We start from the raw sequence: 15,257 nt of genomic DNA on the forward strand, positions 1-15,257 counted from the left end.
GAGCCCGAATATACTGATGAGGAGCTCCAATAGATTGAAGAGGAAATAACAGAGAGGAGAGCAAAACCAGAGAGACAAAAAGAACAAAATATGCAACTGGAAGATACCGCGATACAACAAACAAGTGGTGATTGGTGGTGCACAAGTGGAAAATATGAAGTAAAGGCCACTAAGCAGTGCCTCTGTGGCAGGGAGTGGGATGGCTGCTTCCAGTGCTAAAAAGCTTGGACATGTCAGGGGATGAGCCTGTTTTGTTACACACGGCTTCAGTATGTCTTTCTGATGAAGCCGAATTTTCAGCTATCATTAATCACTTTCTAAAATTAAACTGAAAGAAGTGATCAGCATTAGAAAAAGTTTGCTTAGTGATCTTATTTTTTGCAGTGTTAAATTCTTAGTGTTGATGCCTGAGAGTTTTAAGTAACCATATGGAAATTATTATTGTTATATACATGGTCCATCTGTAAATATTATTTACAGATCCATGTAGCAGCCCTACTAACAATTGCCATGCCACCCTCTTATACATTCATCTATTCAGTATCAAGTCTTCTAGAAAATGTCATTGCCACTGTTATTATTCTATGACTTTCTGGTAAAGTGCACTTTGCAGTCCACGGCAGTGTGCAGATTTTAATAAAAACAGTGTGCTTAGGCTTAAAGAGGTGTATGTGTGCATGGTAACATGGCAGATCAGTCCCGGGATGTTGATGAGAGAATTGGTGCAGCCCCCATTCACATCAGATGTTCCGCCAATTTCCTTATTAATGCTCTTGCCCTACGGGGATTAAAGGAGCCTAAGCAGGATAGATGGGGGAGAGATCTGAGATGAAAGAAAGAAAATGAGAGGAACCAGAAATTAAAAAGAAAGAATATAAATTAGGAAGACTGTGGCTAAACTGGTACAACAGTGTGGAGACAAGTGGTCAGGAAGTGGCCCAGACAGGAGTGAGCAGATGGCACTCATGGGACAAGGTCATTCTTGCTGAGCATTCTAGGAGCAAAAGCAACCAACCACTCCAAGTAGGCTTCTGCTGAAGGTCAGGAATGGTGGTGGGAGAAAGGAGCAGAGCTCACAATGTTCCCTGTTGAAGGCAATGGGATGGTGGTGCGAACACGAGCTGGGTTTGAGGGACGACTGTGCTTGCTGGTGGACGTCTCCTCTTGGCCTGGAGACATTGAAAGGATGTGTAGAGGAGGCATTGAATTGAGAAAAAAGCACCACGGCTCATTAAAATTTTGTGAATTGACTCAGTTTTAACCTCAGATTTTAACTTACTTAATGGATTACTTTGTTGATTTTAACTTCACCCCTGAATAATATTTTTTATGGACTATGTATTTATGTCTAGAAGAAACTGCAATTCACTTTTGATTTGGAGACTTTGTTATTGAAAATTAAAATTGCTGTGCACTTTTCACCTATACTTACCATTTATGTGTCCTTACTGCCAAGTCCATTTCGGTTTACAACTATCAATGTTCCAGATTTAAAAGATTATGCCAACTGCAGGCATCTCAGGCATCACAATTTCTGCACTGTAAGCCACATCAGTTACAGAAGCAGTGGAATGACTGACCCAAAATATGTTTGGAACTGAAGGTGGCTTCAGTAATGGCCGATTAGGAACACATTTTCGTTTTCTCTTTTGCAGCAAGTAGTCATCCATAGAGAAATAAGTGCCACAAACTCACTTTCAGTAAGTTTTCTATTGGAGTGTTCACATCCAGCTGAATTGCTAAAAGCCGTAACTATAAGGTATCATGGAGACCATAAGGAGGTCCGAAACTATAACTGCTTTATTTTTTTTTATTTAAGTTTACACCCTGGATATATGCATTTTTAACCATTTTCTTGAAAGACAAAATTGCTCTAAAGAGCTACAGGCATGTGTTTAATTTTGTGCTTATCAACTTCGTTATTTATATATTAGCTTCACTCACAATGGTGGCTGTGAGCAGACAAGTGAACAGCAAATGTATTCTTACCTCAAGAAATTTAGTTCCAAGAATCTGATGAAATAATTACTTCTGATTTCCTTTTCTTATCACAAGAACACTTCATAAACACGAAAGGTGCATTTTCTTCAAACAAAACCTTTGCTACTTTAAGTGGACGTATTCGATAAGTTTTAAGGCTTTATCTATCATGTGTGGACTCATGTACCCTTCAGCCCCAATGCAAGCTGCAAGAACAAACAAAATATTTTTAAAGTTAATATAAAAAACGTTTAATTTGGAACACAATTTTAAGTGGAAAATATATACCATGATTGTGAAGAAATAACTTTGGCTTGAAATATACCAAACTTATCCTTTTAGGCAACTCAGTTTCATCCTGCTGTGAGATTTAGAGCCAATTCACTAGGTTGTAAACACAAGCTTTAATGGCATCACCTCAATAATCTGTTACCATTTACATGAAGGGATTCCCTTGCTTTTGACACCACAAGCATCAGTTCAATAATTTCAAGGTAAAGACAGAAACTCACAAATGATATTTTCACTGAAAAGCCCTGGGATCTTTTGTTCATTTGTCTTGGTCCTTGTCCTCTTGAGCTGGCCATGTTATTTTCCATCTTGGATGCTGCAAACTGTTTCTGTCTTGTTGTTTCTTGAGTGAATTTCACACTGCCCATGCAGTTTCTTTGGTATTGCCATAGCTTTGAACATCAAATCTGCCAAAGTGATTATTGACAGTTCTTTTGATTTTTTTTTCTTTCTCTTTTTCAATTTTTTGAAGTACCAAAGAACACAATAAGCCTCCACGCATTCTGTTGGACTTTCTGTACAGCTGGTGTTTCTCAATGGACCTCCTGCTGCCATGTCGTGTTTATTTTTGCGGTGTCCTGTCCTCAGTTCAAACAGCTGCAGTGTTTGCTATTGCCATGTGTGCACAGCTGGTCATTATCAGCTGTGCACATGTCACCTGTTCTGTGCTTTTCTATGTACCTGCGTGATTGCAACAGCAACTACTTTGATTTTGTAGCACGCTCACTTTAAAGAAGTTGTGTTTTTCACAATTTCAAGTACTTGATTTCATTTCATAAATTCATTGATTGTCCAGTCCTGGTCACTAACATTGAGTTCTGGTTAACTTGTTGATATTATCGCTATTGTCAATACTTTGAGCTTGACCTTCACTCTCTTAACAGTTTATGTACTTAACTGCTACCACTTGGAAAGAAAAAATATCAGCAATCCCACAGGCTAAATGGCTTGTTTCTTTTTTGGTAGTCCAACAGGGTCTGCCTCAAGTCATTTGTTGTTATAATCAGACTTGTGATTTTAATTTCTTTTTCTGTTATTCCTTGTCCTATACAATTATTTGAGCATCATTTCTGGCATTCTGAAGATTAAATAATCTCTTGGTTATATTTATTTTCTTCTTAAGTGTGTTTTTAACATTGTTAAAAATGAATTATGTTCTTCTGCGGCACTAATTTGAGTAAAACTACGTTGATGTTTACAACTAGGCAGGACGATAAGAAGTGCGTGACACATGGCTTCATTACTACGAAAGTATAAATGCCAATATCATACAATTTTTAGTTGTCCAACATTAGATCATCCAGAGAGTCTTTAGCAGCCACTCACTATATTCAACTTTATGTTTCCTGGTTATGATTTTTTTTTTTGCCCTTAAACTATGATTATCATCAAGCATTTTGGTCCTTGTTATGGCAACCCCTAATGGGAGCAGTCAAAACAAGAAGAAGAAAAAGAAGATTTTGGTGCTTATTACATAACTTTTGTTTTGATTTATAAACTTTCTTATACCATTTATTGACCTCAATTCTGGCTTCATGTCCTGAGTTTTCTTTGCTTGACTATAGTATTCCTGGTAACTACCTTGGTTTGCATTTTGTTTCTTTCTGAATCATCTTCTGATTCCATTATCTTCCAAAACCGTGGCCATCAGTATACTTATACAATTCTGAGAAAAATGATACAGTCTTTCATTCCAAACAAAGGACACTGTTGCTTTTTCTTTTAAATGAATTTGGTGAGCAGTGTTCAACAACTCAAAATCAAATCTCATTACCCATGTCTTTCAACTGAAGTGTTGTAACCCTGTCACTATTAGCGATAACTTTGCTATCTCTATGTAAGGGAATGCCAATTCTCACAGACCAAATAACTGATTCTCATCATTTCTTAACTTTACAATAATTAATTTATTATTTAATGACCTACAATCTGATGATTTTTACTGTAGGAGAGACATCTTGTATTATGCTTGCTGTGCTCTATGATAAAATGAACAGTTTTGGTCATGCATTTAAATGTATAAAATGCACAAATTTGCAGCATTAAAAAAATGAGCTTTTCTACCACACTCTCTAGATTTCACAGCAGCATTACATTTGATTCTCAACCCAAACCATGCTTTAAGGCCCCTATTTTCTTGCTCTTCTTTAATATGATCTTCTTTTTTCTCAGCTTAAGTAAATGTGCATGTAAAACAAGAAACTGTAGTCATCTGTGATGGTTCTGTCCCTTTTGAAAATGTGTTTTTTTTTTTTCAAAAATTACTGTATAAATTTTTTTTGTTTGTAGCATGACTATTTTTAATTTTCTAATCTTATAATTTGTGTTGTAAATGTAGCAAATTATTATTGTTTTTCAAGTGGTATATTATTACTTGACACAATGATCATGGGTGAATTTGAAATATTAATCAGTCATGATAAATAATGTATTGTCTTTAATGCAAGTGCTTTACTTCACTTTAAGACATTTGTATTTCTCAGGGTCCAAAAGGCTACCCAGGGCCTAAGGGAGATGATGGAGAACCTGGTGATCCTGGACCAGATGTAAGTGCCCCCAAGCTTTGTCTTTATTATTGAATGAGTCAGTTTTACAGAAATCCTGAATGAAACCCATCTGTAAGACAACAGTATTGTAGTGGGAGGCCAATATAAGGTATAAACTCAAAAACTCTTTACTTTCAGGTCATAACACTGATTTAAATCATTAAACATTTCACCAGCAAATTCTATCATATTCTCACCTTTACTTGCCTCTTGTCATCATTGTTCATTTCCCTGTTGCTGCCAGACTCACAGCACTGCATTAATGCCTTAAAAGGAAATATCAGATTTACCATTTATCTACAGATTTGCACAAATTAATAGTATCTTTTCAAGCAATTTCAGAAAGCTCTTAACTGGATACTTACTGATAAGATGTAGCAGGTCACTTCTGCAAAAGTGTGGTGGAATAACATTTGAGCAGAAGGAGGTAACCTTGAGGGGCCACATTCCTTACTTATTTCAAAACAGGAGAAATGTATCTGCCACAGTGAAGGTGTGTTTACTGGTACAATTTCCTTATATTAATTAATATAGTTCATTAAAACATTTTGTGTCAGCATAACAGTGGGATGACAACTGGGATGACACAGCTCTAAACTTGTGGCCATACTCACATCCTTTCTTTTTCTGTCTCCAATTGTTTGAACCATTTGTATCAAATAGGGATTTCTCCTCCAAAGTTAGGTAAAGGCAAATATAATTACAATATACAGTGTATATAGTTGTAGTATGTGTTTAATGTGTTTAAAGGGCAAGGTTAGACAATGTTGTGTCCTGATTGGCTGCAGTAGCTGAAAAATTGTATCTTACAGAGCAGCTGTTTTGAATCTGTTATAGAAATGCTTCAATCACTTCTTACATTTAGAAGCACCAGGCAGTTTAAAAGTAGTTTTCTAACAAACCTTTTCAGATATTTGTAATACTTTCAGGTAATGAAGTGATGCAGGGTTTAGTATTAGTGCCTCTGAGTTCCAGAGTTTTGATTCATATTGCAGCCTAGGCCCTGTCTGTGTGTAGTATGCACATTGTCCCTTTGTGTTTTTTGAATGGTACCTTGGTTTCCTTACTAACCCAACACCAGTGTGCTGGTTTTCTTAGCAATGTTATAATTAAGGTTTTGTTTGGCCAGTCCTAGAAAAGATAAAAAAAGTGTTTGACCAGGAGATGATGCAACAGATTGTCAAGTTACAGCTAGGGTTTATTATGTGTATTTGGAGTATTATTTTAAATATTTTTTTCTGGTAATACTGTATGGTTACATATTATTTATGTATTAAGTATTTAAGTGTGTATATGTTCCTTGTCTTTTGTGGGTGGATTCCCATATGCTGCTGCTGGAACCAACCTCAGTCTTTATATTGAGGTGATATAGATGGTCCCAGCTGTGGTTTCAAGAGTGTGTTTTTGTGAGTATTCGTTCTTTGGTTTCTGGGTTTATTTGCTTCTTCTTTGAACTTCAATTCTTGGATTTTCTATTGGTTCTTGTTTGCTCTGGGTTGCCTTTTTTGACAAATCATGTTGCCTCATTTTCTGGTCTTTTACCCTTTATTCCATGTTTATTCTTCTTTTTTGCTTATTTAACTAAAACTCTGCATTAAATAAAGATTCTTGGTTGGACCTGACTTTTCAAGACAGAGATTGACAATTAAACTCTACTTTCATATATCTTTGTGAATTTTAAAATATTTTGAACTTTTAAGACTTGTTCCCATTTGTCAGTCTACATGGCATTTGGTGTCAGGCTGCTCAGGGTGAGGCCTAACTTTAGGCAGGTTAGTGAAGTCTCTGGTCTACTTTGTGGCTATTTCGGAGGCCTCACACCCTTTTCTTTGTGTTTTTGTACTCTAATCATAGCACAGATAAGGGCTGAAACAAAAGGATAGTCAAAAAGGTAGGGATTGCTCGTATCAAAGGTCAGAAATAACAGCAAACAAAAACATGAGGGGGAAGTCATTACTTGCAATGGTGCTAGCTGGCACTAACAACAAGATAGCATAGGGAATAAAAACATCATGTTTATACCGATGTTTCTTTATACACAAAATTGGACTGCAAAGATACCACAAAACCATGAGAAAAATACCAAAACATGAATATCATAAAATACAAAAGTAAAGATTTACATGTCAAATTATAATATGAGAGAAGGTGTGTTTTTTGTTCAACAGTGGGCTGGGTTGGTTCTAATGCTGCTGGCATGGGCTCCAGCTCCCAATGATACTGCAATAAGCCAGACTGAAAAAATGAATAAATAGATTGATCGATTGAATGTCTTTTTCTACTACATTTCCATGTTTCACTTCCTATCTTTGACTGATTGTAAGCAGAAACAGATTATTATTTTTTTTCTAGGGATCCACACATGAAAGTGGTAAAAGATGACTGCTTATATGAAAAGCAAAATACCATTTACAACTTTTTTCATTAACATAATTAATTTTTAACAGCTTCAATCTTCTAATCAGAGCCATGTGGTTAAAAATGTTAAATACAATATAAATTAGTACTAACATACCTTATAATACACCTTATAACAGGACAATCTGTACTGCTAAGTACATTTAATATAGAAATAATTAAATGGTAAGGCTAAATACAAACGTGAATTACCATATTCAGTTATTGAAAGTTTAATAACAGTTGTTATAGCCTCTCAAGAAGTGCAATTCCATACAGAGTAGTAGAATACTGGTTTACTAAAGGACTGTACTTGAATATACCACAGCTGACACTGAATAATGCTGTCTCCTGTCCATTACTCACCTAATGCTAGGAGTCGTAAACTCTTAAGCTACCTGCTGCTTTTGCTCCATTCAGAATTTATGTGGGACTCAAATTCTTCTTTTAATTGATATTCTCAGAATTAGCTTCTCTGTGATTCAATTTCCTAGTACAATAAGGGGGTTTAAAACATGCGTTTTAAACTCAGCTTGTTAATGGCCAAAGTGTCTGCTGGGTTTTATTTTGCCCTTCCTCTTCATTGATAAGTAAATAAACTTTTTTAAAAAGCTTAATTTAGCTTTTCATTTCCTTTATATAATTATCAGAAAAAAAGTGCATTCTTTTTAATTTTATAATTATTTTTTCCATATTCCATCATCTTGCTCACAATGCCTGACTGGTCCTCAAAAGCAGTGGCCTCTATTTGAGTATGCCTTCCCAGCTGCAGCGTCTGAAGAAGCTATATTATGAGGACAATGTACATGACATAGAGTATCCCATTTTTTGAGTGCAGATCACGACAGAATCTGTTGACAGAAAAAAAAGAGATGACAAATAAGTAAAAACAAATTTCCATGTCCGTGATCGAAAAGTGGTCAAAACCTAGGCAGATGGTCATGAACAGCAGACCAAGAATGGCACAGTTAAAAGTCTCCAAAAAGCACAACACAAAAGCAGGCAAAAGAAACATATACTATATATCAGTACAAAAAAAAGTACCACCTAAAACCATGATCCAAATGTCAAAACTAAACAGATCAAAAGAACAAGGAAGCTGTCATCTGTGCTCATCTTTTTACTTCTCCACCCCTCTTATCATTTGACAGTAATTTAATTAATCTGACAATGACAGGAGGGGCCATGAGCAATTAACAGGCAAAAGGAAGTAATAGAGGCAGTGCCACAGCCTATTCCAGACAATCACAAGTGCTTACATGAAGGATCAGTGTCCTTCAACACTTTAAAGGAAGCCAGTTCATCAAGTATAGAGACAGGCTGCTGTTAATCAAGCTGGCACATCATGTGCCCTTGTGTTTGTATATTGTATATATGTTGGCAGCAGATTAAGGAACAAATGAATTGGAAATGAAATAATGGAATGGCTAGCAAAAGCTCCTAAGAGACAGAACCCAGATCTGGTAAGCAGATTGCACCTTGCGAAGAAATCTTAACAAATAGGTTGCAGACTATTTTTAATGCAGTGCCCATTTTGGACATGCTGGGATTTACTTTACGTCCCCTGCCATACACTGCTATGCTCAAAGAAAGTAATAAACCCTTTGTAATGTCTCAGTTTCTCAGCCATAACTAGTGACCGAATAATTTTGATGATGCCTGGGTTTGTCCTGTAAAACTTTAATGCAAAGTTAAAGAAAGGCCTATTGCTGTTACATTAATCTAGTACCCTGTGGCACAGCACATTGCCTGTCAAGCCATGTTTGTAATGTATCTAATTGCATACATGTGACAGGTCTGCTTGAGGTTATTTTCTCAATCAAAATTAAATTGTTTTTCTTTGCTTTCCATGAGCTTTTATATCATGCTGTACCTGATTAGTGCCCCTTAATTAAAAAGAAATCCTTAAGCCTAATGGACTTTTATTTACAAGGTTCAAACTTCACCAACGGCTACAGGTTTTAAACTGTGGGCTATTGGAAAACTGGTTCCAGGTTCAAACATACATACAACTGTTTTAAAGTTTGCATACCTTGCCTAATGAACAAAACAATCTTGATATTTATGTTTTTTGACTTGCTGGAGGACTATAACTCCAAATTTTTTATGCAGCTTTTTCATTCAATCTCAACTTCAGCCTACAATAACTGCAAACTAAAGAGAGATCTTTTCTTGATAAGCAACTTTTTCCATTGCCTTCCACTTCAATCACCCCCACAGAAAGGACTTCCTTTCTTGTCTGGGTAGTGTGTAACTTGATCTAAAACAAAACAAAAAAAATTCTGCCGTTGATACATTTAGTCTCTAACCAAATAAAAGCATTAACAATTAACAATGAAAGAATGGATTTCCATAATTTCTGTAACTACAGTTTATCTATTTTTTCTGACAGGATCAAAAGTCGCTATGTCAGACCTTAAAGACAACTTTGAAAATGGAAAAATATATTTTTTCTTACTTAATGTTTCCAATTTAAAGTATGATCTTCAAATAGTAAGTTTTATACTTTATGTGAACATAACAGTTTACCCAGTAATTTAGCCCATTAAATCCCTAATTCATCTTACGTTTTGTGGAATGTTAGTACAGTTTTGAAGATTAGGACAATTTGAACATTTGTATAGTAAAAGCAACACAGAAGATTAGATAATGGCAAGAGCCGCAATTAATACAAGAATATAAACAAGGATAACAAATCTTTGCTGTGCCAAAGAGCTGTAATCAAGTGTGCGCACAAATCACAGCTACAGATAGAGTTAGACACGCTTTGGACTATTTTTGAATGTTGTGTAAATCTCACAAATTTCTTGAAAGAGTCTCTTAAAAGATAAAGGGTTTTCTTTCAAGATGAATTTGCTTGATATACACTTGCTGCATAGTTCTGGGTGTTTGGTTTATATATTTAGTAAGTGGTGTGCCATGTTGTTATGAAGAGAATTAACATATCTACATTGAATAATGCGGCATACAAGAAGAAATGTAATGGAGGCCCTTCTTCTTAAATGAAAATACACTACACTAAAGTAATTAACTTACACATAACGCCTTATGTCTCACACTCACACACATACACATATATACATATACACATTTCAAAATAACTGTTGTATTTACACATCCATCCATCCATTCTCCAACCCGCTGAATCCGAACAGGGTCACGGGGGTCTGCTGGAGCCAATCCCAGCCAACACAGGGCACAAGGCAGGAAACAATCCTGGGCAGGGTGCCAACCCACCGCAGGACACACACAAACACAACCACACACCAAGCACACACTAGGGCCAATTTAGAATCGCCAATGTATTTACACAGCATTTCAAAATAATACTTGTCTCAGGTAATAAAATAAAATATAAAAATGAGCAGACACAATACCAGCCTGGAAAGCCCCTGTTCAATTGCCCTAGACAGAAATAAAAATTGGGAGTGGTCTCCCCTAGACTTTCTCGTATATTCAGATTTGGGGATGGATATTTGAGGAGTAAACTGCAAGACAATGATTAGATTTTTATATTATGTACATTAAAGGACCATCAACAACAAATCAAATCAATTAATAATATATTGAACAATTATTATAAAAGTAAAGTTGAGTAAATCGGACTCTGCAACTGCATGAATAAAAAACTACCACTTCCGGTTAGCGGAAATAGCTCAAAAGTTGTTAGAAATCTATGTTTTGTACCTAATACTTGTATGTAAAATACTCAAGTTATCATGTTTACATACACAAACACACAGATATAATTCCAAAAATGGTTGAGAATGTTGAGATTCATCAAAATCAAATTTTTGAATGATTACAATACTTTCCCCTACAAGAAAGCAAATTGGATTCAGGGAGGTCGAAAACATTGAAATTCATCAAAATCGCAAGGTTGAGTTTTTGGACAATTACGATACTTTCCCTGTACTTCGTATACAAGAAAGTAAAAAGGAAGGTATAAAGTACAGGCTCAAAAAAAGATAGTGTCATCCTAAAACAATTATGGTCTGTTTAGCAGAAAGACCTCTGGTTTAACAAGATCCACTTCCTGTTAGCGCCATCCTTTAGATAAGGAATTGAGGTCAGAGCAGAAGCGACATCACTGCTCATCAGGCAAGATTTTCGCCATTCTAAGGATGGAAGTGGAAGACATGTTAGTGATTGCAACACTCCTTTCTCCATTTGGCACTCACCTGAAATCAGTACTTGACAAGAGAATAATTTTTTGAAAGAACTTTTAAATGAATACTCTACCCAAAATGATATGTTTTATATGTTACTTACTCTATGTAGTTTGTAGAAGTGTTTTTGTGGAGAAACGTTCTGGTAGAATGTGACTCAAAAGTGACCAACAGTAGATAACAATGTGAAAAATGTCCATGAAAAAAGAAGAAAAATAAAATCACAAGTTACTTGGGCTGCGTAATACATAGATGATTTAAGTAGTCCTATGCTCAAAACTTGAAAAATGCATGCTCTTTGGCTAAAATACAGTTAAATATTTGCTTCTGGAATAAACAGAGGAAATGATAACCTGATTCTTTGAATTGAATACAGGAATCTTGACCATAAAATGTAGCAATTTTGCCTTTACCCCTTTTCCCATTAGCCTTTGTGGTCTTCTGAACATGTTTGTTGGGGTCTTTTGGCTTTTGACTCTTTGCACTTCTTCTTCGTTTTCCCCTTCATATTGCATGGTGTTTTTTTTATTGGAATGCTATTTTTGCTGATTCATATATTTAGTATTTAGTTTGGAATTTTTGTATTATTTGATGATTTCATTTTTTGTTTTCGGATTCTTCAATTTCTTGTATTTTGCATCTTTGTAGGTTTTTTTGTTTGGCTGAATTTTTATTTTGTTTGTATTGATGGTTTCCTTTTCACTTTAGGGCTTTGCCTGTTTAGGCTTTTTTAAATTTTGAGGTGTTCTGCTCCTTTTGAGCATTTAGGGCTGAATCACAACACATGAGGTTAGTGGTAACATGTTTGAAGTATGATCACAACTTTTACTTTCAAATTATATCTTCAACAATAATCATAGAGGCCTGGAATATATTATGAAGTACCATAGAAGATGTTTGTTCTTTGGAGACTATTTGCAAAGATTTATTAGGTGAAATAGCTTGTTTTCCTCCAAGCTTTCTTTAAGTTCTTTCTTTAAAGCTTTCTTTAAGTTGTTATGTATAACGCAAGATTATTTTTATATAGTATACTGTGCATGTCTGTTATTTTAGGTATCTTGATTAAGAAGGCACATTAAAGAAAAATATCTTGTAATTGCTTAGCTTGCTTTTTAATTGTATCAAAACTCAATAGACAAAAATTTTATAGAATTGTCAAAGCCTGGAGTCAGGTTTAATCTTATTTCTAATGCTGAATTTACTTACATTTGATTGTCAATGTCACATTGTGTTCTGCACTGTTCAAAGCAAAGCATTCACTCTAAAGGTCACTAAGAGAGGGGTTTGGAATTGGAACAGAATTTTTGTCCTAAATTTGTTATGATATGTTTTGTTGTGCAAAAGTTTCATAAGCTGAGTTACTGGACCACACATGCACTTTAAAGAGATTACTTTATTTCTGTTTCTCATAGAATGATTCCCCAGGACTTCCAGGGCCAAGAGGCCCAAAGGGACACAGAGGATCTGAAGGACCACCAGTAAGTTTCTAATGTAAAAAAAAAAATTTTTGATTTTATAAATAGCTTTATTATTTTCATTGCAGTAAAATTAATATATTTAGAATATTTAGTTTTATTAGAAAGTTTATGGACTGTTAAATTAATATGGTACACCAAGGTTCTTAGTGTTGCTGATACACAGCTCCAAAAGCCTGAATTCATTTCCTGGCCTAATCAGAGTGTGCACATTCTGTCTATATTCATATGGGTTTTGTCCAGGTACCAGGGTTTATATCACATCTTTAACTTTATCAGTTTAGTTGTGTGAGTGTTTGTTTGAATGTATTTGTTTGCAATGGACTGGTGTCAAAACCAGAGTTAGTTTATGCCTTTGGTCTATTGCTGCCAGGACAGACTCTTGCTCATCATAACTCTGTACAAGAAAAAAAAAACAAATTAAGAAAATGTGTTCATGGATGAATGTGCTTTTCGTCAATATAGTGCTGTTATGGTTAGAAGCATTACCTCTAAGTTTATGCTGTGCGTTCATTTTTGGCCGGAGTATTCTCAGTCTTGATTGAATATCATCATTTCTCTTGAGTAAAATGTCTTTAAAGACTTTGGCTTTCTCCCAATCTCTAGGGAACTTCTTGTAGGTTACTTTATGACTTATGACAACAAATTGGTCTGTATAGCCTATGACAGCATGCTGTCGTCCTGATATCTTTGTAATTGTACCTTATATTATATACAGAACATCACCAGATTGATGTTAACTGCCTATAACTATAACTACAAAACAATATAGCTTTGGATAATAATGTATTTCAAATTTCATTTCTTTTTAGGGACCTATGGGACCACCAGGCCCTCCAGGATCTGATGTATGTAATCTTTATGCATTTTTATATGTTTTTTATTTGGATGTGTATCTGTATTATCACATTTGCCAAATTTAGTTTTATGTAAGTGCATTTCTTCAATTAGTAAGAGAATCAGTAGGCATACCTGTCTCTTGCATGGATAAATAAATTATACAAGTCAAATGGGAGGTAATTCATTTAGATTGTAAAGTAAGGAGGGAAAAGTGCTCTAAGAGTAGAAGGAAGCAGAACCACACAATAAATTTCAGGCACAAAACTGAAATAATGATAACAGGTACTTTTCACAGATTAGTTGAACAGGCTTTGTGACTGTGGGTCCTGCAAGCAGTTCTTACTTTTTGTTGATAGCTTGCTTCTCACAGTAAAAGCAGAAATAAATATGCTATGTGCCCTATGGATACAAACAGAAAAAAAATTGTGCAGAACTGAAAATCCTGTCTTTGAAGTGAGTCATTGACATAATGGTACGGCATGATGTGGCATGATGAAGCAGTGGACGAGACAGCTATGAGTATATGATGACAACAGACTGAGCTGAACTTTATGGTGCAGCTACACACACTGGACGTTTTGACAATATTGCATTTGTCCTGCCATTCATATTTCTACGAAAGAAAGGAATTTAGAAACAGTTACTTGATAGTGTGACTATCAGTAAAAAATACAGTATTATTGTTAATGTATATTTTACAGATACCTTTAGCCAAGGTCACGTTCAAGTTCAAATATAATACAGTTCCTTATGTGATGCTTTACCATCTTCCATTTTCCGAGAAATCAATAGTCATGAACCAAGGTGGACCAGGGCAAATGAGCAAACAAGCAAGACTTTAAAATCTAAAGAATGACAGTTTATTAAAACAACTAAAATTAAAAGTCCAAAAAACTTTGCACTTTAATAAATTGTTCCATAAATAAATCCAATAAAACCATGCCATTAAACAAACCAGCACCTTAGGGTGTTCAATAAAAAATTAAATAAATAAATAATAAAGTCAAATAAATAAAGTCGAGAGGTAAAACCCATTGTGTTCCTTTCATTCTCTCTCTCAGTCCTTATTATGACATTGGGAGTCTGCAACAATGTAGACTGCCACATCTTGGTTCACCACGCAGACCCGAACTGCCACTGTCTGCAGCTCCCAGGGTGCCTTGCTCATCAACGGATGCTACGGTATCTTGCTTCTCCCACCTTCTACCCATTCCTGTGCTTAGCAGATAGGATCATAGCCACAACCCAGATCTTCCAAGAAGCCCTTGGTCTTGCTCTCTCCTTAAACATTCAGCCTGGTCTTGATGCTGCCCTTTCCTACCTCTCTCTGATATCTCTCTGTCTAGTGATTGCTAATCTCCCCCTATTTCAAAAACACATTTCTTTTTCCCTTCTCTTTCCCTAGCACTAACCTGCTAAATTTTATTCAGCTTAACCATCAGCCTGTGCCTGCTGATGTCTGTAATAATAATAATAATAATAAATGTTATTTATATAGCACCTTTCCCATGCTCAAGGTGCCACAGCTTGACCTATAATTATCTCATTAAACCAGTGCT

At 35.4% G+C, this 15,257-nt stretch overlaps 1 protein-coding gene across 1 annotated transcript in view; it reads left to right on the forward strand.

Moving 5' to 3' along the window:
- The window catches only part of col6a1 (collagen, type VI, alpha 1), a 100,639-nt gene that overhangs the window by 67,750 nt on the left and 17,632 nt on the right, over nucleotides 1-15,257 (forward strand). Inside the window, exons 26-28 of the mRNA XM_028807262.2 lie at nucleotides 4,755-4,817; nucleotides 12,796-12,861; nucleotides 13,671-13,706. Of these exons, the coding sequence (XP_028663095.1) occupies nucleotides 4,755-4,817; nucleotides 12,796-12,861; nucleotides 13,671-13,706 (165 nt within the window). The remainder of the gene's footprint in view (nucleotides 1-4,754; nucleotides 4,818-12,795; nucleotides 12,862-13,670; nucleotides 13,707-15,257) is intronic.

The sequence above is a fragment of the Erpetoichthys calabaricus genome, chromosome 8 (assembly GCF_900747795.2).
Source record: "Erpetoichthys calabaricus chromosome 8, fErpCal1.3, whole genome shotgun sequence".
NCBI lineage: Eukaryota > Metazoa > Chordata > Cladistia > Polypteriformes > Polypteridae > Erpetoichthys > Erpetoichthys calabaricus.